A 21,069-nucleotide genomic window follows, 5' to 3' on the forward strand; every position below is an offset into this window, starting at 1 on the left:
GTTTTGGCTCAGCTGCTCCTGATAGTGAGGGGAGCAAAGGAACATCCAGCCGACTGTAGCCACACACGAAATAGCCCCACCGAAGGCTTCGCACTGGCTGGGAGGAGTGCAGGCACTGGCTGCCTGGATGGGAGCGTGTGGGACTCATCCCCATGTGAAGCATTGCAGGGGTAGCCGCGGGCTCGATCCAGGCACTTGACAGACCAGATCCGGCCCACAGACTGTATTTTGCCTGCCTCTGGTCTACCGTCTCCTGTAAAAGCTTATACCACTCTGAAGCAGTCAAAGGTGCTACCCTACTCTGCATTCTGCCTGTAGCTTAGTAGTAAGGGCATGTCACTTCGTTATGATGCACGGTTCTAGGTTTTAAATCTTTGCTATCAGGATCATGTGCATGGGGGGTGTCTGCGTGTGCTAACCATACTCATTTAATAGATGCACCTTCTGCCACGCAAGCTGCAGAGGCAGTTATTTAATTTCTTACAAAGCTGAATCTTTGGATGTATCACTGTGTGTATACTATTGCACTTTCATGGGCTTAACTTTTAGAATGTTGCTTAAGGGCAAATGGTTGCAGTGGAACCTGAAAATGATAGACTTCTTTCTTTCCAATATGAAGATCATTCACTCACACACACGCCTTGGTTGCTATACGTGACTAGGTTAACTGTTTCTTTACGTAGGATTAGGAAGTAAGAAGCACCCTGTACATCTTCTTGTACCACATGGGGCATTTGAAATAAAGAATCCACCTGTGCTGAAACACAATGATATACTGTCCTGGCTTGACAATGGCACGGAAGGTGAAATAGAAGGAATTGTATGGCACTGCAACGATGGAACTTTAATCAAGGTAACTGTAGACTGCCATGTGAAAGTCTGCCATACTTAAACTCCCTAATAATAAAATACATTTAAACAAACATTCAATTTTTTTTATGTTGAAAGGAACAAACTTCTAATATTCAAGGCGTAGGATCAGTTAAAATGTGTACCACTGAATATCCTTAGGTGAAAAATCCATCTAGCTACTATGATGCAATGTTATAAATGGATCAGAATAATTAATTCCCATACATTGAAATATTTTTCGGTCTCAGTGAGTATTTGAATAATGTTGCACTCTTGAAGTAGCCCTAGAGCAGAGGTGCTCAACCTTTTGGCTCTGTGGACCAGATAAGTCAGCTGGGGCCAGTCTGCAGGGTGGATCAACTCCAGTGCACTAGGATTGGTCTGTGGGGGGCCCAGTGATGCTCTCAGCCCTGGTATGTTCTAGGATGGGGCTTGGGGGGCCAGTGCTGCCCTTGACCTTGCCTGGGCACCCCTATGGATCTGGAAGCTTGGTGGCTGGAGAGCAGTATCATTGTTTTCCCACTACCGAACTTTTAGACCTTTGGGGAGCCCTATAGACTGAATGACAGGCTGAGCACCCCTGCCCTGTAGGAAGCATGTCAAACATCAACTACACATTCTTTATAAGCATCTTTTCCCAATGATTTTCCTCTCCCCATCTAATGATGTAGCTTTTCCAGTTCTCCTACCACCCCCCTTAGCATTAACTGATAAAATCAATTATTCTTTAGAAAGTGGTATAATTTATGCTGTCATTCTCCTATGTTGCTTTCCATCTAGTGTTGTAATAAAGGATTGCCAGATAACATGCGTGGCAGGAAGAGCAATCGGATCTCACCAATTATTTGTGTTCAGTACACTAAAACAGTGTACAACACTCTTACTTTTAAGTACTGTCCATTTTAAAAATTTAAGCATGCCTATCCTGTATAGGCAATATTTAACAACCAAAGCTATTTTTTTATTGTCAAACTGTTAGAACAAACAAAACATTCAGTGCCAATGTGATTGCTGTACTCAGATTGAGCTCTGGAGTCCTCAGATGTCATATGCTTTTTCTCTCATTTGAATGACAGCTAAACATACAACCTCTTCCTAATGCTTTTTATCAAAACACTTGATGTCATTGCTGTATAACACATGGCCTTAAAGTTTGAGACCAGCTGTAACCAGTCATTATAGAGTGAATGATTTAAAACAGCAGAAGTATCATAACTTGCTTTGGAGAGCACCAGGAAAGTAAGTTGCTTGCAGTGGTATTACCAACTTGCCATTTTCAGATACTGTGTACCATAATTCTGAACTGAAAGTAGTAAAAGCCAGGACTGTCCAACCGGTGGCCTATAAGGTGTTAAGTTGTGGCTTCTGAGCTCCTGCCCCCTCCCATCTCTGTGTCTGGAGCAGTAGCTGAAGTATCTGGGCTTCCCCTCCTTCCTTCAGCTTCCACTGCCTCCCCTCACCTTGGGGTGCAGGGCAGTGGGGTTGGGGAGAGGAGGGTAAAGCCAGGGCCATGTGGTGTGGGGAGGGGTGCACCTGCACAGGTGCATGGTGCTGCAGTGGGGGTGGGATATCCAGGCAGGGCAGTGGGGGATGAGGAGCATCTGCTATCTGGGGCCTGAGGTTTGCCCTGGTGTGGCTTCTGGCCACTTTGAAGTTGGATAGCCCAGTAGTAGTAAGCCAGAATTGCTGGTCAACTTTGTCAAGACACTGACGAAAGATGCTTGTTACAGGTGGTCTACGTGGTGAACTTTTACACTGACTTCTTCTTTCTCTTTCCTTAGCTCCATCGTCATCATCTTGGTTTGCGCTGGCCAATTGCAGAGACGCATCTGAATTCTCAGCCAGTTGTTGTCAGTTGGACTAAATATGACTATGACTTTGAATCACAGAGTTTGTTTCACCATTTTTCAAAGCTGGATGGCCAAAGATTCAGTAGACTCAAAGATATAAAATTTGATTTCTAAGAAAATAAATCTAACTTGGTTGCCTAGGTACTGCTGTATATTCCTTCCACCTTGCCTACAGAATAAAAAATAAACTTTTGCAAATAATTTTGATGGTAGTTTTCCATCTACAAAACTAGTGTTGTTGGACATAAGTGACCAGTTCGGTGTAGCAAAAGAGCACTAGTGTAGATATCACAGTTGTAGCTTCTAGAATATAAGCTCCTTTAACTTTGTTTTGAAAGATCCTTAAATATTGAGTCTACCTTTTTTTAACTGTTGGGCTTAGGAATAATACAGCGTTAGCCACCCCAAGCAGCTTTTATAGCAAATGAAAGAATGTAATGATGGCTTAAACTCAGTGAACTGTAAAGGTATCTCTATGTTTATTTTATATTCCACATCCCAATAATGGGATACTGTCAAGTTTAGACCTGAGGCTTAGAAAGAATTGAGCAGTATTATCAGTGAAGATGGATTTAAAGCAGGACAATAACCTGGCCCTGAAACTTTTTTTGTTCTGTTCATGTGAGGCAGCACTAATTTTTTTATCTAGAAGCTGCAGCATTATTCTACAGCTTGAAAACCAGGTAGTGTAATTTGTTAAGTTACGAGTATTTCTATTTTGTTGAAGCAAAAACTTTTGTTTATTAATAGCATGTAAAAACCACCAGTACTAATAATTTTAAAAATGCTTAGTTATTCAAAGGAGATGAGAATTGGTTTTAGAATAGCTGCTTTAAGTCCTAAACGAATTTAGAAAACACTTATCAACAGCTGCATGTAAAGTAACGTTTTAAAACGTAACACATAAAAATAAAGACTATTTAAATTGCTGTTTATTCTCATTCCCTTGGTCTGTCTACAGCTGTATTGTAAAGATATATACACCAATAAAGATCTACAAAAATACTGAAAACTTTCAGATAAGTTACCTGTACATCTACATATAAAAATATTTACTGGCATGCTGATTTAACCTCTTCATTCTTGAATTTCCTAAGTGGAGGTGGGAAATAACGAGTGGCTCGAACATCAAAAGGACCACCTGTCAATTCCTGAATTACCTACTAGTGTTAGACAGTAGGAATACGTTATTTACTACTTGCACTGGAGGCATGAAAGAGTAGAAGTAGTAGGAATAGTTCTAGTCCAACAACATATCTCTTCCAAGCATGATGAAATCCTTTTCTCTCTCCTGATAATTCAACACAGCACTACAGTGGCGCTTCTGAACTAAAGCATACAAGGCAAAATGAGTGGGGAAGATAAGTGTAAAAGCTAAACCTCAGCTATATATAATATAAGCACTAAATATGAACTGATGACATAAGCTTTCAAAAATAACAAGCTTTACTGGCATCAAATCATTGGTCCTAACAACTTGTGAAAACAAGTCTAAATATTGAGTGATACGCAAGCTTTCATATTGATGCTTCCACTAATTAACTGCAAATTAATCAATAGAAACACTAGCGGGGATATCCACTTTAACTCCAAACTGTTCAGAAAGCCCCTTTAATCTCTCCTCTAAGATGATGTTTTTTTTCACTTCTTCATTGTAGTTATATTTCAGATCCTCAATTTCTTCAAAGAAGGAAGGATCGAAGTTTTCCAATTCTTTTCTCAACTTCTTGATTTCTTCCTAATTAAAAAAAAAATCTGTATTACCTACTTTGAAGAGTTTAAATCGATGCATGCTTCTGTGTGAGAGTGCATAAGAACAATTACTGAATTTCTTTCTCCTTTAGGGGCTAGATTTAAACGTGCACAAGCATCCCTTTTCATACTGGACACTGACTATCACACAGGTACCTATTACTTCCACCGGCAAGGGATGCAAACAACTATATTGAAGTAATGCAACAATACTATTCTACATTTTCACTTAGTTATGGAAAGCATGGCAAATTTCCTCTCTCATTTGGTTTCCTTGATAGCCTGGTCCAGGGGGCAGGCAATTATTTTGACTGGAGGGCTGCTTAATGAGTTTTGGTGAGGTATTAAGGGCTGTGAGTGTAGCCCCAACCCTTGACAAGTGCCCCACCCCCTAGCCCCTGACCTTTGCCACTGCGAGTCTCTCCCCTAATCCAGGAAGTACTTTTAGTAGGGGTAGGGGTTTGCTTGTATAATGGGGGTGTGGCATGGCTGAGGGAGCATATGGTTGATAGGGGGTGGATGTGCAGAAGGGGTGTATGTGTCCGTGTGGGGCGTGTATGGTTGAGGTGTGGGGTGTGTGGGACTGGTGTGTTTGGCATGTATACATGGGGTATGGGGCAAATGACTGTTTCAGTGTTAGTGTGGGACTGTTGTATGTGTGCGTGGATTTGATGAGGGTAGGGTGCGGGTGCATGCATGCGGAGGTGTAGGGGTGGGTGTAAGTGTGGATGTGTGTGTGGTTGAGGTGTAGAGTGTGTTTGTGGGTATGGTGGGGTTTGTATGTATGTGGGGTGTGGGTATGGTGGGGGTCAATGTGGGTGTGTGTGTGGTTGGGGTGTGTGGGGCAGTGTTGGGTATTTGTGTGGGTATAGAGGGGGTGGGGTGTGGGTGGGTTGGGTGTGCATGTGTGGGGGCTTCCCCCCTGCCTGTTCTTCACAATATGGCTGAGCCCAGCCCCTCCACAGGCAGGGGAGGGAGGGAGGGAGATCAGTGCTGCCTTTGCCTGGCTCAGCGTGCTGCAAAGGGCAGGAAAGCAGCTGCTGCCGGCTGCAGCAACAGAAGCCCCTATGAGAAGGGTGCGGGGGCAGGGAGTCACACCTGGCATCACCAGCGCTCCTAGTCTCGGTCCTACGCCTGCCTGGAGAGGCTACAGACGAGCCTCCACTGGCTTCTGCTGCTGTTGCTTTTCTCTCATCTGCCTTCCTGGCAGAGCTGCACCAAGTGCACCCTGGCTCCTGCTTCTGCTCCCCCGCTCCTGTCTGTCCTTGCCTGCTGGTCAGGGCTTTGTGAGGAGCTGAGCTCCTTCACACCCCCTCACCCCTCCCTCAGCACACACTCCCCTGCCTGGCACAAGCAGGACCAGAGTGAGCTGTAGGCAGAGCCCACCCTGCTCCCCTCAGCGCTGCAGCTTCCCCTTCCTACCTGCTGTTCTGAGCGCTACAGCAGGGACTGGATGAGGAGCTTCTGGAGGCTGGGGGGGCCCAGCAGGTCCCTGGGCAGTAGCAGCAGCAGGAGCCCTGCTCAGAAGCTGTGCCTGCTGGCAAAGGAGGCTGGGAGCACAGCATGCTCTGCCCTGGGTGGGACTCAGCCCCAGGAAGAGCACATCAGGGGTAGCCGCAGGCAGGGCTGGATACACTTAATTGGTAGGTGCCTGCCTGTGGGCCAGATCCAGTCAGCTGGTGGGCCACATGCAGTCTACGGGCCATACTTTGCCCACCCCTGGCCTAGTCATTTGGAAGGTATGTAAATCTAACATACAGGATGGATAAATCTTTGGCTATATTACATCTGTGTCATATGGGGAGAAAGGAAGGAGCCAAAGAATGGCAGTTACTGGCTACCAAATTATCCAGGAAAGAAGCAAGTGTGAGCAACTTGATGGTAGAACAGTTCAGCTGCTCAGCATACTGGACAATGCCAAACTCCCTCTCTTACACTACAGGCACAAATTCACAAGAGTCTCTTCAGAGATTTCTAGAGAGTTTCAAAGTAATATTTTGAGACATAATAACTGAACTTAAGAAGGATTCTACCTTCAACCTATACCTAACTTTGTATGGTCATAAGTGAACCAAATGGCAGACATGCAACACTCACCTTAAGTTGCTGCTTTTCTAGTTCTGATGCTTTCAGATGTGTCTGAAGGTCAACCATATCTGTCATTAGCTTGTCAGTTCTACCTCTATCCAAAAACTCATCTTGTTCTACAAAAATAAGAATTTAGGTTACTAAGTTAAGGCACTGTAAGTTGGGTTATACCATTAACGTGATCAGAATCCTATGCCCATTGTCATTTCACAGTTACCATTTCAGTAGAAATAAAACTATTCTGCTAATGTGCATTTATCCAGTGTAGCCTTCAGTGGTACAATCTGTGCTGCATCAGTGTATCTGAGACTTTATCAGGTTTTATACTGCTGAGCTACTTTCCCTTCAAAGAAGGCTCTTGACAGGCAATAGACTCTTAGCTTCTCTTAACTTGGCATGGTAATGAAAAACAGTTCCAAAGAAATATAAAAAGATATTTGCTTGTCCCAGGCTACCCACCAAGTATGGCACTTTACAGTGTAGACTCTCAACCCCTGTCTAACTTCCATAGCAATCTTCTCGCCTGTTACCCAATCACAGGAAACAACATTCCTTTCTAAAGCCCCCTTAAGTCTCCTTTCTACTGCAATCTGACAATTGGCTGCAGCTGATTAAACTTGGGTAAGGCAGGAGGTGGAACTCAGGTGAGATTCATCCAACCAACCTGTGACAATATCCTAGAATATTAGGAAAAGAAGAGATCTGTTACATCTGCTTGCATATATTATTTTTGGTCAACTTTTAAATGCTGTAATTGATGGTACTCCTCTTCTATCACTTCTCTTCGAATAATGTTCCAGCTTAATTTGTGTCCACGACCCCTATTCATTGTTGTGAGGTTATTAGTGGATACATTTAAAGCACGGTGTTTGACATACTGATTTAATATGTGTAGAACTGATGCCATGCAAAATTAGCGTTACAAAGGTTGTGGGGCAGTTATCCACTTTTACTGTGGTTTGGCAATTTGGAGAATGTGTTCAACTTAAAATTCTGGTTAATATTATTAAATTATCACACCATTCTCACTATAAAGTTGTTGCATCACATAAACCTTTCAGTGTGACAAGACTCTTCATCCCAGACAAAAATAAGATATTAAAACTTAACAGGCAACTGAAGAGGCCTATGGCAAGCATTTGGAGCAAAGGCTACAGTAATTATTAGAATGGGGAAACGGAAAGAGGAGAAACCTTGCAATAGGGAGCACTCAGCTGTTTTCAGTGGTAGAAAATGAAAAGAACTACCACAAGATCCTAAGCAAGGGATGCCCAGAAGGAAGAGTGAGCCAGAAGTTAGTGGTACTGTATGCAGGATGTTTGGTTTTATTTTAAAAAGATTTGCACTATATTTTCCTTCAAGTAAAGAGAAATGATGGACAGAAAGTGTGCACCTGTTTTTAGGTGCATGTTACAGTTGGGTGCAATCAAAGTTAAACTGCAAATCAGAATGCTCCTGGCTTTATTTGAGGTGGGAGGGTGTTGAGTTATGTGGGGAGTCTAAAGAATAAGAAATAAGAGCAGAGAACCATATACAGTAAAAGCTGTGTTAACCGGCATTTTACTAACCGGAATACTCTATTAACCGGAATTTCTAATATCCCGAAACAAATCCTCACTTTAGCAACAGGAATCTTTGCTGAGTCTATCCAGTATGCGCATCAAGTATTTCTATTATTTACATTAGTGACGATGCCAATAGAGGAGTTGCCAGGAGCCCTTCCAGTTGATATCCGCGTATGCGGAGAGAGAAAAAAAATTTGGTGGGGTCTGAAGTGCGTGCATGCATGCATGCGCCCCCCCCCCAGACAGGAAAGTCTGCAGGGGAAGGGGCAGGGGGAAGGGAAAGGGATCTGTGTGGGGCAGGGCGGGCTCAGATAACCGGAATTTTTAGATAACTGGCACCCCCCTTACCCTACTCATGCTGGATAACAAAGCTTTTATTGTAGTTGGAATGAATTCCAGGTCTAATGAGGCAAAGCTAGACAAAGCTGTACTCCAGGACAGGGACTATACCCTGGATTCTGTTCAAACTGAGGATTAAAGCCCATGCATTTCAACAACCAATCTTCTTCACAACAATCTAGTGAGCCTCCAACAGATAGGATCTGCGATGTGGTCAGAAGAGCTCAGATATTTGTACCAAGACTCTGCTAATGTGTCTCTTCAGTAACTGCAGTTAACTGGAATCTGTAGCATGGCAGGGCAAGTCAAGAGTGTGGACAGCCTCAGGCACAGCATGAAGAAAAGTCTTTTTCAGGTACTGAAATTGATTACCATTTGCAGAGCCTCCACTTGCATTTATACCTCTCTGATGCTTGTACGTTTCCACTTGATGAGCTAGTTCTGCTTTTTCCTTTTCCAGCCGATTGTTTGTTAACCTGTAAGACAACATCAAATTCTGTGAAGAGTATCTAGAAATGTCATTATTACTGTAAAAATAATATTTAAATTCTCATTTCTGTATATTCTGGAAAAGGGTGTGTTTTCTTATGGTACTCACCTGAGAAGCTGAAGCTCTCTGTTAAGGCCTTGCTCTGTTTTAGCATCTTCAGGAAAATGTTTGAGAAGCTCAATCTTGGGTAAAAAAAACAAACCCATGCATGCAAATTAGGAGACACCTCATATGACAATATCTATAAAAACTACTTGCAAACTCAAAGTCATTTTGATCATCCCATGCATCAAATACAAGAAAGGGAAAAATGTACAGCAAGGCAGCATAATGAGAAAATGTTTACCATATTAATCTTGGAGAAAGAGACAAAGAACTTTTTATTGGACAGAAAACCTACACCATAAACATATTCAAGAAAAAAAGAACAAAACAAGTACTTGATCTCTCTGGATATTGGTAATATCTAAGCTTCTATAGAATTATCTACCAAATTACTGTGACTAGTCTATGAGCTTTACATAAAGAAAAACTATATGTACAGAAGAGTCTAGATAACTAAATCTGGCTCAAAGATGTAGCAGGATTTAGAAGAGTGTTTACATGAATTATGGCTATTAGCCCTCTACTTTCAAAAGTTTCACTAGAAATCTATCTGCACGTCTCCCTATCTACGTTTCTTTGTAAACTTTCACTTCTTAAAACCAAATGGCTTGATCCAAGTAAAAAAAAAATCATTATGAATTTTACCTGTTCTATTTTTATGTTGTTTAAAGGTGATTATCATTAACACATACCTTTTAAGCAATAAATCATAGGGCCTGGTTTTGCAATACTTATAGAAGTAAGTATTACTTATTCATAGGAGTAAATAAAGTTTGTAGGAGCAGACCCATAATCTATGGCTGAGAAATTACCTTTCCTCACCTTTATTCTGTTCGCTCTGGGGGATTCTGGGTACAGGGAATAGGTCAGGCTCAAATTGCTTAAAATTCTTGTGGGATTTGTTAGTACCATCAAATGCAGAAAGAAAGCAATCATGAGGTGGCACTGAGCATGGACAACAAATTATTAAAGAAATAGGACGTTCAAAGAAATCACATAAATACAAAATACTAGGAACTGTCTCATTACAGGATGGTATCTTCCCATGTACAGAGTTGGAACAAATGGTACTAATAATGGCAGGCTTCAGATACTCCTGAAAGTGAGAGGCATGAGAGTTCTGCTCCAAGCAGCCAGGGAATGATGCTATTTTAGACTAGTTTTGGTGAGTGATCTTTCAGAAGAGCTAGTCTTAAAAAATAACTTAGATCAAATAATCACAAGTTAATTTTAATTGAAATTAACTGGAAGTCTAAAAATAGGTCCGTGATTAAGGTTTTCAATTATAAAATCTTCACATTTCTTAAAAAATTAACGGTGCTAGCTAGTGAAATCAATGGGGCTTAAGATTTCCAGGACTTAAAAATGAAGGTGGCTTGGACTTTATTTAATTCAAAGATGAACATGTATTTGGAAGCTACGTCGTAAACAAGGGTAAAATATTTGTAATGTAGGGTTCCAGACCCAAGCAGAAGAGTAATTCAAAAGAGAGACCTGGAGTAAACACAGCCCACAAAGAATAGGAAAAGGAACAAATTAGCAAAGAAACCTGTGTGTTGGAGGTCAGAAAGTATGAAATGATGCAAGTCAAGCTGGCTTAGACCTTGCAAAGGAAACGGCAAAAAATAATTTGGCTATATTAAAGAGAGGAAGAGAGAGAGAAAACAAACAAGGTAAGTTTGCAAGGGTCAGACTTGATGATCTGCTCAGGTCCCTTCTGACCCTACCAACTATGAAACTATGAAGTTATAGTGGGCCTGCTACAAGCAAGAATTGAGATGAATTAAGTACAATGCAGGTATGGCCAAAACAGTAAATGAATAGCTTGCCTTATTTAACATGAGCAAAGCATAGAGCACTTCAATTTTAAAATGTTTCAAAATAATTCAGTATTCTGTTTATTGTGTTGTCTTTTGACTGCCTACATATTTCTGGATAATATCATGCAAACATTAAAAATAAAGGAAAAAAACCCAGATATTAATCATAAAAGTTGAGTCTTGAGGTTAATTACTGTGTGATAGTTAAAAGGATTCTGCCAAGTTGGGTTAAAAGTTTGACCAAACTTTTTTATTTGAATATATTTGACTGAAAGACTGAAAAACAAGAAATCAGTAAGATCTGCAAAAAATAGGCTTGGAAGCACCTCTGGGTGCATCTACACATACAGTTAATGCAACTTGATAAACTCTGGAGTACGTTGCTTCTGGGCACAGCATCTACATGTGTGCCTGCAACAGCAGCATTTTGAGTTGGGGTGTAGCAGCCTCAGGCTAGCAGTAGGCTCGGGGGGGGTCAGCCCTGGGCTCCACTCAGCATCATTAGGTGGTGGAAAGGTTGGCTGGGGCACTAATGTGCTGAAACTGCAGAGCTGTGTGGCAGAGCCTCCGAGTCTGCTTCCAGCCCAGGGTTGCTCAACCCCGGCTCAAAGTGCTGCTGTCTCGGTCACCATTTGCATGTGTTGCAGAGCAGTAAATGACTCCATTGTAAGATAGTACTGTACCTGACAGTACTATCTTTACTGTGTCCTAATACTGGCACACATGTAGACAGTGACGCTTTACTGCAGAGCTAATTAGCAACTCTGCAGTAAAATGCACATGTAGATGCACCCTCTGGCTTGTACATTCACAGAACAGAGTATTAAATAGTGACACAATATCAAACTGTCCCCTATATTCTGTAGGGTAAGGGTGTCAAACATACAGCCTGCAGGCTGCTGGAATTCAGGGTTATGGCCATCAGGGGCTGGGGCCAGCCACAGGATCAGGGGCACCTTTGCACTGGAGGGTATGACCATTGGCAGCAGGACAGTAAGCAAAGGCTGTGCTGATACAGCTCTGCCTGCTCTGCAGTGGCTTCTTTCACTGCCACTGGCTCCACCACTGCCACAGCTGCCATTGTTGCTGAACCCTTCTCTCCTGTCCCAGCCACTGCCAAACGTTGCCCATCCTGCTGATCCCATTGGCCCCTCTGCTGCCACTACAGCTGCCCCCTACCCTGGGCTGCATATGGCCCATGACGAGCCTTATGGTTTGGATTCAGCCTAAAACATGGAGTGAGACTGACACCCATGTTGTAAGAGACCCACCCTTGGAATCATCACCCTCTTGAAGCAAAAAAAGGTCTGCTTTTGAAGCAAAAAAGTGTCTGTGGTATGCTCAAACTCAAACTCAGCTAAATGGGTTAAGAAGGAAGCTAATGTACACTGAACAAATCAGTATCTATACCTCAGCACTTATGAACAATACTACAATGACAAATCTACCGAAGCGGAGAACTGAAGAAAAACTACTGATCATTTTGCCAAAAAGCAGTTTAAAAGTAGTAGTTTAAAAAATGAGAACAACAACCAATGATTTAGGATAAACTATGTTACGCACATGTTGTGATAATCTACACACAGAGAAAGTCCTGGTTAATTTGAAGCTTAAATCCAAACAGTTGGAAGTATGGAAATACACAGTGAAGGTACCATAACCATGACAAACTTACAGAAGGGCATCAGGAGAGACAGAAAACAGAATCAGATTAAAATAGACAATGAGGAGAAGTGAGTAAAATTTAAGCAATTTTCTTTCGCAGTTTTACTCAAGTTTTACTCACTTGTTCTTTTAAGTCTTGTATGTTTTTTTCAGTGCTGCGTTCATGTTTTGTTGCCTCTTGCAGTAGCTGTTTCAGTTCAGTAATGTTTTGATTTTTTTTGGCAATATCTGTTTCCAGTTCCTTCATCTTGGTTTCATACATCCTGAAAAGAAGGAAGAAATTAAGGAGCATTCTACCAATACTAGTCAAGTCCCTACTCCAGAAAAATATCCTTTCCCACCCTGCAAACCTGTTATTCAGACAACCTTTTGAAAAACAAAGATGGTACTTCTACTAGAAGTTTAACCATGTGTTCATGGAATAGAAACACAATATTTTAGTTACAATCCAAACAAACTTATCCGAAAAAGCAAAGGTTTAAAACATGGCTGTCTAACTGGTGGCCCACAGACCTCTGCAGCCACCTCTCCCACCACTGCTCAGCACAGAGAGTTTGGGAGTCGGGGTGAGAAGGGGCATGCACCAGAGTTGCCCATCTGCTCAGGGTTCTGTGAAATAACTTAGAGGATTGATAGTGTGATGAATGCCTGACGTGACAAGTGTGGAAGATCCAAGAACAATACCTCATGCAACCAAACTGGAGTAATGAGAACTGTGTAACCCTTATCTGGCATTGGGTTCTGTCTCTGATGCATAGAGCAGTAGCAGACTGGCTTGAAAAGGGAATAGCAGCATGTGTGTGTGTTAGGATATCTGGATGCATTTTGTAAAAAAGGGGGGTGTATTAAGTGCACGCTATGTGGGATATAACTCTCCCTTAGGTGAAAGATAGTTGATGTCTTTTTGAACAGTGAAAAACATCATTCAAAGATACAGCCACATTGCATGGTTTTGTGATCTGGTAATTTTAAAATCAACCATCATGCAGTATTTCCCAGTTCTTTCTCACTGTCATGTGTAGCAAGGAACTCAGGTGAATTTGGGGTCACTTGACCTTTATTCTCCTGGGAGAAGCAGGATATATAAGGCACATGCTGGATCCCATTTCCAAAAGGTTCTGATGTGTGCATGGGGTACATGTACACTAAGTGAGATCAATAAAACTCCCAGAAAGAGTGTTTGCTCTAACTTATAAAACAGGAGCTGAATAAGTACATCACAGTTTACATGAAATCAAGTTCTATAATGCGAATAATTCTCTTATCAAACATTATGGTAGTGTCAAATAGATCAGAGAATGAAAACAGCCAAAATGAGACAATTATAATAATGGATATAACATGAACAGTGTTTTTGAGCAGTTAATATAATGCACTACTGTTAACAAAAAATAACATCTCCTTAAGATCAGATAATAGCATTCTTTGACCATGTGTTTTTCCTAGACAAATTAACTTTCGTGTACAAAGGAAGTTTGATGATTTAAGGTTTAAGGCTACGATACCTCTTTCCTATCCACATTATTCCATGGAATGTGGAAGAATTGACTAGCTTCAGATCCAACTCACCTGTTTATTATTAAATATATTAGTTTGGGAATAACATACGGATGCTTCCATTCTTTATGCCTACTCTCTAAAATCTGTCTGATACAGGGGTTCATCCATCACCATATTCCTGATTTAGCAAATAAGCTCTTTCCTCTTTTCAGCCAAACGTTTGGATTTTTTTTTCTCACATGGTCCTTTTTTATACCTCTCCCCATTTACCACCGCTATACACCTATTTATATGGCAAAGTCTGGGAAATTCAGATTACTGACCTTCGAATGCTCTGGGTTACTTAAGTTCCCTGTTTTGGAAGTTGCCATAGTAAGACATTGAGGAACATACTTACTGCACAATTTTGAACAGCAAAATCTCAAAGGTAGCTTTCAACACAGCAATTCAGCATTCTGCTGTTGCTTAGAATGAATAAGGAAAGTCTCCACAGCCTCAAAGACCAATGGAGCTGAGTAAATCTTTGTGAAGGCTACACTTCTGTATAACGAACATATGACAGAATATTTTGTAGAGCTTAAGATTGCGTTGAGAAAACTGGCTTTAAAAGGAAGAATAAGAATTATGAAAAAAAGAATAAATCATTTAAAAACATTTAAAGGCAAACTCAAAAATTACTTTGCTTTTTTTTACATTTAGTTCCTACCTTGTTACAACAATCGATTTCCATCTTTTGCTGTCAGCTCCTTCAAGTTGTGGGCCTCTGCTTTCAGCAGAATTTAACTTCTTAATAGTCTCCTCCAGCTGCACAGTCAACTTTTCATTTATTATTTCTACATTATTCTTTGCTATCCATAGCTTCTCTGCAGCATCAGCCTCCTATTGTCCAAAGACAGAGACAAAATTATGTACACCATGGCCAAATGGATTTACATTCCCTTTTTAAAAAGTATCAGACATGCAACATGTAAAATTAATAGGCTATTGTGTCAACTAAACGTGAGCAAGCACTATCTCCAACTGTTAATAACTTCACTTTCTGCTAATCTGAGGGAAGAGGCAGATGCTAGATCAGGGGTTGGCAACATTTATGGGCTGTGTCAAAAAACCCCGCAACCTCAATTTGGAAGCTGTTGGCATGCCAGGGGCAGACGGGAGTGGAGCTGCAAGGGACCCACTCCTTGTTGTGACAATGCAGTCCTAGCCCCTACCCCATCATGCTCCTCGAGACGTGCATACAGTCATTGCTGGCAACAAGCTGGGATGGGACTCCAAACCCCGGCGCAGATGATTACAGCCTTGTGGCTGCCTACTGCAAGCAACCTGGGCTCTGGGCAGGCCCCTGCTGCCTGCCACAGAGCCTGGGCTGCTCGCGGCAGGGCTTGAAGCCTCCCCACTACTTGCTGTGAGCAGCCTAGGCTCTGGCTGGCAGCAGGGGCCTGCTCAAAGCCAGGAACTGGCTGTGGCATGCCAAGCAAAATGGCTTCACGTGTCATGCTCTAGCAGGCATGCTGGAGGTTGCTAACTCCTGTACTAGATCATCAACAGTATTTGAAGAAGCATCTGGTATTTTTTAAAGCTTTCTATTCAAGTAATGACGTTGTTGAATTCTTCTCAGCCTGTGGGATCTAACTAGACTGAGAAACTAGCATAACCAGGCTTAGAGGATCCATCAAAATAGTATTTGAACATCTACAGAGAAGTGAGAGTGCAAACTCAAGATCTCTGTTATCAACCATATTGCAAAAGAAGATACTTAAAATAACCAAAAAATCATTCAAATGGCTGGATGCTCTCCTACAGTCATACTTTTTTCAAATCTTTACGTAGTCTCTCATTTTCAGCAACGATTTTTTCCATGCCTTTGGTCTTGGATTCATAACGCATGCTCAGCTGGCCTCCCAGATGAAGTTTCAGTTTTTCTATTTCAGACTATAATATTAAACAAAATGCATTTAATACAACTTGGAAGACTCTTTCAAGTGGTCATGTGGAAATTACATTATAATTGGAATTATCTAGCACATTCAACCCCTAAAGTACTTAAGACACACACAGATTTTATGTCACAACATTTTTCTTGTGGGGGGCAGGGGGAAAGACAGGACACTTATCTGTAGGTCACAACTATTTCTACCCGACTGAACATTCTACTATAGTAGTTATTCATATAAACTGACACTGCTGGTAGAATAAAGTTTTAAACATTTTGTCTGCAGGTCTGAGTGTTTTATACAGTGCCAGTATGTAGAGCACATGCAAAGATTTTCTTCTGTCTATTACAAATTTCACATATGTGGTTTAACAACTGAATTCATTTTTGGTGCCGAATATGATCATTAGGCTTCATTTTATATTTCTCACACACACACACACTTGAAATTTGCCATGTTTTAGTGAACATAATGCTATTGTTCAGTTTTGGTGTAATTTACATAGAGAATGCTATATAAAATAGTAATTAAAAAGATAACTCAATACCTTTAGCCTATCATTTTCATGTTCTAAGCTAACTAGTTTCTCATTAGAGACTACTCCTGGGGCCTTTTTCAGATCTTCATTTTCTTTTTGGACTCTCTCCACCACTTTTTTCATCAAACCAATAGTTTTCTCTAATTCTGGTACCGTCTTTCCACTTCTTCCAGACTATTCAGAAGGGAGAAAAAAGCATAATGAAATAACTTTAAATCTATAAATATCCCAAGATACTATCCCTTAGTTTTTTGGCTATTTTTTTCCTGTTTTGTTGTACTGCAAGCAAAATATGGTTACAAAGTTTGGGATTATAGCTGTGCTGTGCCCGTTATAGCTGGGCTGCACCCCTAGCAGCACATATGCCCCCTTGCTTAAGAAGTGACAGGATTGGCCTTTTAATTAGTTTTAGCGAAAGAAATTACATTTCACTCTCAAACTATGGTTGCCACATGGTGTGAGCACATAATGAAGCAACAAGAAAATAAACCCAAGTAGTAAGATTTTGGCATGTCTAAGATTTAAATCAAGACAGAAGCAAACCTCAAGAAAGAAAAAATACTTCTGTATGAGGGAAACATTATTATTGTTGCAAGGGCACTGTAGCACAGGGGTTAAGGTATTGCACTAGGCTCCAAAGGCATGAGTTTGCGCCCAGCTTTGGACTTGTGTCAGGTTTGCTCCCAGCCACGTAAACTGTAAGCAAGTACCTATTTTGGATGGGGGAGTTAAAGGTGGCCAGGTACAATATTAGCTTAATTTCTCCTTTGTTAATCTGAAAACCATTTATTTTTCGTCTGCTTAGCTCATTTCATACTTTTGGCAAGTTTGCCTGGTTTCTTAATGATTGGTTTTCACTTTCTTTCCATATTAAATAAGAAACTAACTCAGCATGCCTTCCACGCCCTCTTCGTCACATATACACGTAACCCTGCCCCCCTCAACACTTTCTTCCAGGGACTATTTTTCAGTAATGCAGTTACAGAAATGCTGTTTTTGAGTTTGACCGATCGGCCAGAAGCATTTCTTTTTCCTGGGAATCCCTATAAATTGCTGAAGACCATTAAAAAAAATGGAAGGTTCAGGGTGAAGCTCCCATAGTCTAATATGGTCTTGGAAAGGAGGAAGAGGCTGGCTCTTTACTTGCCAAGAATATTCTGCAGATGTCGCGGACCAGTTTAATAATTGGGCTGCCTAGGTGGAATATTGCTGCTACAGGAAGTGCTCGCTGGCAGGCAAGCAAGCAGGCAAACTGGGAGGTAGCAGTCTCAGAGGAAAGTAACATACTTGGTGGGGACGTACTGCTCGGGCTAAAAGAATAAAGGGAATCATATAGATGATCCCAATAGCACTACTTGCTATTCTCATTCTTTGGAAACCTACAAAGCACTAGCTATGGGGAGTGAGGGTAGCATAATTCACCCTATGCATAGTGTAAGATACACAAGTATGGCTCTTAAAAGTACTTGCATCTCATAGAACCACATGTATGACAGTTACAACACAAGGACAATGGAGGAATCCTTAGAGAAATGCATTGAGTATGTTTCATACCCAGGACAGTATTTGCATAAAGGTTAAAACAAATTTAGAATTGTGTCAAATCAGTAAGGTAGGTTAAGAGTACTTGTGGTTAAAATAAAGACTGCTTCTTTTGCAGTCTTCTTGTATATTAACAAAATAATTTTCTTTGCTAGTAATAGGTACAATTATCTAACATTTTAAGACAAAGTTCTATTCTAGTTTTTAAATCCTAATCCCATTTGTTTTGCTGTACAGTGAGTTTTATTAATTTATTTTTAAGTATCATATTTATATACTCAGGGCTACAGTCTCATTCTGGTACAGAGATTGTAGCAGGCAGTTGTTAATCCAGGTGGCAAATTAAGGTCTGGTCCCACAAAGATTCAAGTGTGTAAGTAACTTTACTCATGGCAATAATTCCACTGACAATCTGACAAGGACATAAAATGAGAGATAACTGTGTCAAAGTTATTTTTTTCTAATTTTCTTTTGATCAATTATAAGCATCTCAGTTGTAATTATGATTAGTAATCCCATGAATTTCAATTTCAATACAACATTTTGAAACACATGTTCATTACTTACCCCTCTAACATTGCCTAATTTACGCTCAGCTTCTGCTTTCTCTTTGTTAAGCAGCTCACACATTTCTTTCAAGTCACCCACTTGGTTCTAGGGAATAGAACAAGAATTTTATTCAGACTTTTTCACTTATAAAAGTAAATGTAGACTGTTTTAAATATTAGACATTTTTAAACCCCAAATTTGACTTATTTCAAAAAACAAAACATTTCCCATTGCTTTACAATTCTTCACCAGTCATTGCCTATAACCCATGTTGCATTATACCTTTACCCTTAAAATTGTACTAATTTTATTCTATGAGGGAGATGCTATCACATGTATGCTCCTGGTCTTATATGTATATTGAATACAACATAATGACCCCTTTCTAAATTGACCCCTTCAGTTAAAACAACTGAACAACAGGGAATATTTTAAGTAAAAGAGCTTAAAAGCCTGTTTAAACTGCTTTTGATCTTGCCTGGAGAGATAAAGGTGGGCCCCATTTGTTTTTCTTTTTAAGAAAAAGAACCTGTATCAGGAAATTAGCTTCAAATATTCCATGGAACAGCTCCCAGCTCTCCAATATGCATAATGCAAATGGCCAGTTTTTAAAGGGACTGCCTAAGCTCACCATAAAATATTTTAAAACTTGAAAACAGCAGTGTGTGCTCTATTGCAGTTTCAAATTTAGATCCCTCAAGCAAGCTCAATATTCATGGATTCCCCCCCCCCGTGTAAGTACAGCCTCACTGACTTCAATGGATTCTGTGGATACAAAATTCATAACACAAAATATAAAGTTATACAGACATTTTTTTTTATCTAACCCTATTTCTGCATGTTTGCTACAATTATGTTCTTTAATGATCACTTGTTGTATTCTTCATCTGCATATCCTCATTAATATGCAGTTTTGAGGGCTACCCATACCAGTTTTCACTGTTTCTGGGTTAGGGTTATACTGTTTCGGGTTGACGTGTACAGTTGTAAATGGCAGGTGGATCAGATTTTGTGTCCGCTGGCCCTCCCTTCCAAAACTGATGTTTATAAGCACATAGTTCATAGTTGGTAGGGTCGGAAGAGACCTGAGCAGATTATCAAGTCCGACCCCTTGCCATGACAGGAAAGAGTACTGGAGTCAAACGACTCCGGCAAGGTGTTCATCCAGCCTCCAAAATCCTGGATGCAGGGTTCCAAGCACACACCAAGGCTTGAACTTGCAACTCTGTGGCCCCAGAGTCAGGACAGTGCCCCATAAGCCAGACAAGTAGGCCAAACATAAATGCTCTTAATGTGAAATTAACTCACTGTAAGCTCTGCAGATGCCTGCAGTGAGGTGGACCTCTGGCACAAAACAGCATGTGTGGGAGAAGTCCAGTCACTCTTTGGATGGCTTCAATCAACTCAAAAGAAAAGTGCTTTTGAGCACAAGATTCCATGGTTACCATATTTACTCATATATAAAGTAAACTGGATTATATGACCACCCCCCAATAATTAGATTTTGTATATGGAAAATTTACAAATTTGTTAAAATTTTCCACATGACTAATTATTGGAGATTTGTCTTGAATTTGTCCCCCTCCCACTGCTACAGCAGGAAAAATAAATCTAGGGGATCAGGAAGCCCCACTGCCTTCTGCCCCCCACCAACTTCTTCCTCTCCTCCTTACTGTTAGACCTTGTTCTCCCTGAACACATGAAAAAGAGGGGCAAAGTTTGCATATAAGCAAATTACTACTGGTACCCATAGGCTTAGATCATTCAGAATTGAGGCACTGTTCCTTTTTGAAACTGCTGCAAGTTTTAGCACAGGTACTCTACAAACACATGTTTAAACAGCATTTTTGTACTTAAATATAGCACAAACTATACTTTTTTTTTTGCAATAAATAAATAAATAAACACACACACATACACACCCCCCCCAAGCTGTCTTGTGACTGCTGTGGTTCTCTTGACAGTCCAAAACACACCTTTACCGTTACACCATTCTTATTCATAGAGTGTAGTCGGAAGGGACCACAATGGATCATCGTGTCCGAACCCCTGCCCCTGCTTATTCCTGTTACAAAACTGTCCCATGCACCCGCGTTCCTATGCACCCATTTGCCCGTCACCATCACCTTTAACCGTCATAATTGTACAAAGGACCTCAGTGACTTCCCCCTACCGTACCTCCTCCCTCCTCTCCCTCCCAACTCTCCCACCTGTTTGCTCAGTCCTTTCACTCATCATTGTATTTGTTGTCGTCTCTGTCACCATCAGTGTCCCTGTCATCATCAGAGCTCTCTTCAGGAGAACCCACCTCTGAACAATTTATGCCAGTCCCCTTTCTTATGTCTGCCATCTCTTGCCCGTCATCTTCTACCGTCTTCCTGCAGCATCAGTTCATCTCACTCAGCCCCATTTTGAAGCGGCCCTCAGTTGAGAGGTTTGTGTATCTATTTACGAGCAGGTTCCCTGGTCTTCCACAGGGC

General features: G+C 41.0%; 2 protein-coding genes across 6 annotated transcripts in view; one reads left to right on the top strand and one right to left on the bottom strand.

Moving 5' to 3' along the window:
* Positions 1-667: 667 nt before the first annotated feature.
* Positions 668-3,631, top strand: LOC102375741 (uncharacterized protein C12orf29 homolog; the record flags this gene model as incomplete). The annotated part of the gene is made up of 2 exons (XM_006036047.3): positions 668-853; positions 2,634-3,631. Coding segments are annotated over 2 exons (369 nt in total), but the record flags the coding sequence as incomplete, so codon positions are not given.
* A 145-nt stretch (positions 3,632-3,776) lies between these two features.
* The window catches only part of CEP290 (centrosomal protein 290), a 102,737-nt gene continuing 85,444 nt past the window's right edge, over positions 3,777-21,069 (bottom strand). For 4 of the 5 annotated variants that reach the window (XM_014525895.2, XM_014525893.2, XM_025192284.1 and 1 more), the window contains 9 exons: positions 18,608-18,694; positions 16,508-16,672; positions 15,836-15,958; positions 14,733-14,905; positions 12,648-12,789; positions 9,045-9,118; positions 8,819-8,922; positions 6,552-6,658; positions 3,777-4,440 (listed from right to left, as the gene is read on the bottom strand). In XM_014525895.2, coding sequence (XP_014381381.1) covers positions 4,252-4,440; positions 6,552-6,658; positions 8,819-8,922; positions 9,045-9,118; positions 12,648-12,789; positions 14,733-14,905; positions 15,836-15,958; positions 16,508-16,672; positions 18,608-18,694 — 1,164 coding nt within the window. In that variant the 3' untranslated portion in view covers positions 3,777-4,251. The remainder of the gene's footprint in view (positions 4,441-6,551; positions 6,659-8,818; positions 8,923-9,044; positions 9,119-12,647; positions 12,790-14,732; positions 14,906-15,835; positions 15,959-16,507; positions 16,673-18,607; positions 18,695-21,069) is intronic. The other variant, XM_014525894.2, reaches the window with a different exon arrangement.

Source organism: Alligator sinensis, unplaced genomic scaffold (assembly GCF_000455745.1).
Source record: "Alligator sinensis unplaced genomic scaffold, ASM45574v1 scaffold1076_1, whole genome shotgun sequence".
Classification (NCBI taxonomy): Eukaryota; Metazoa; Chordata; order Crocodylia; family Alligatoridae; genus Alligator; species Alligator sinensis.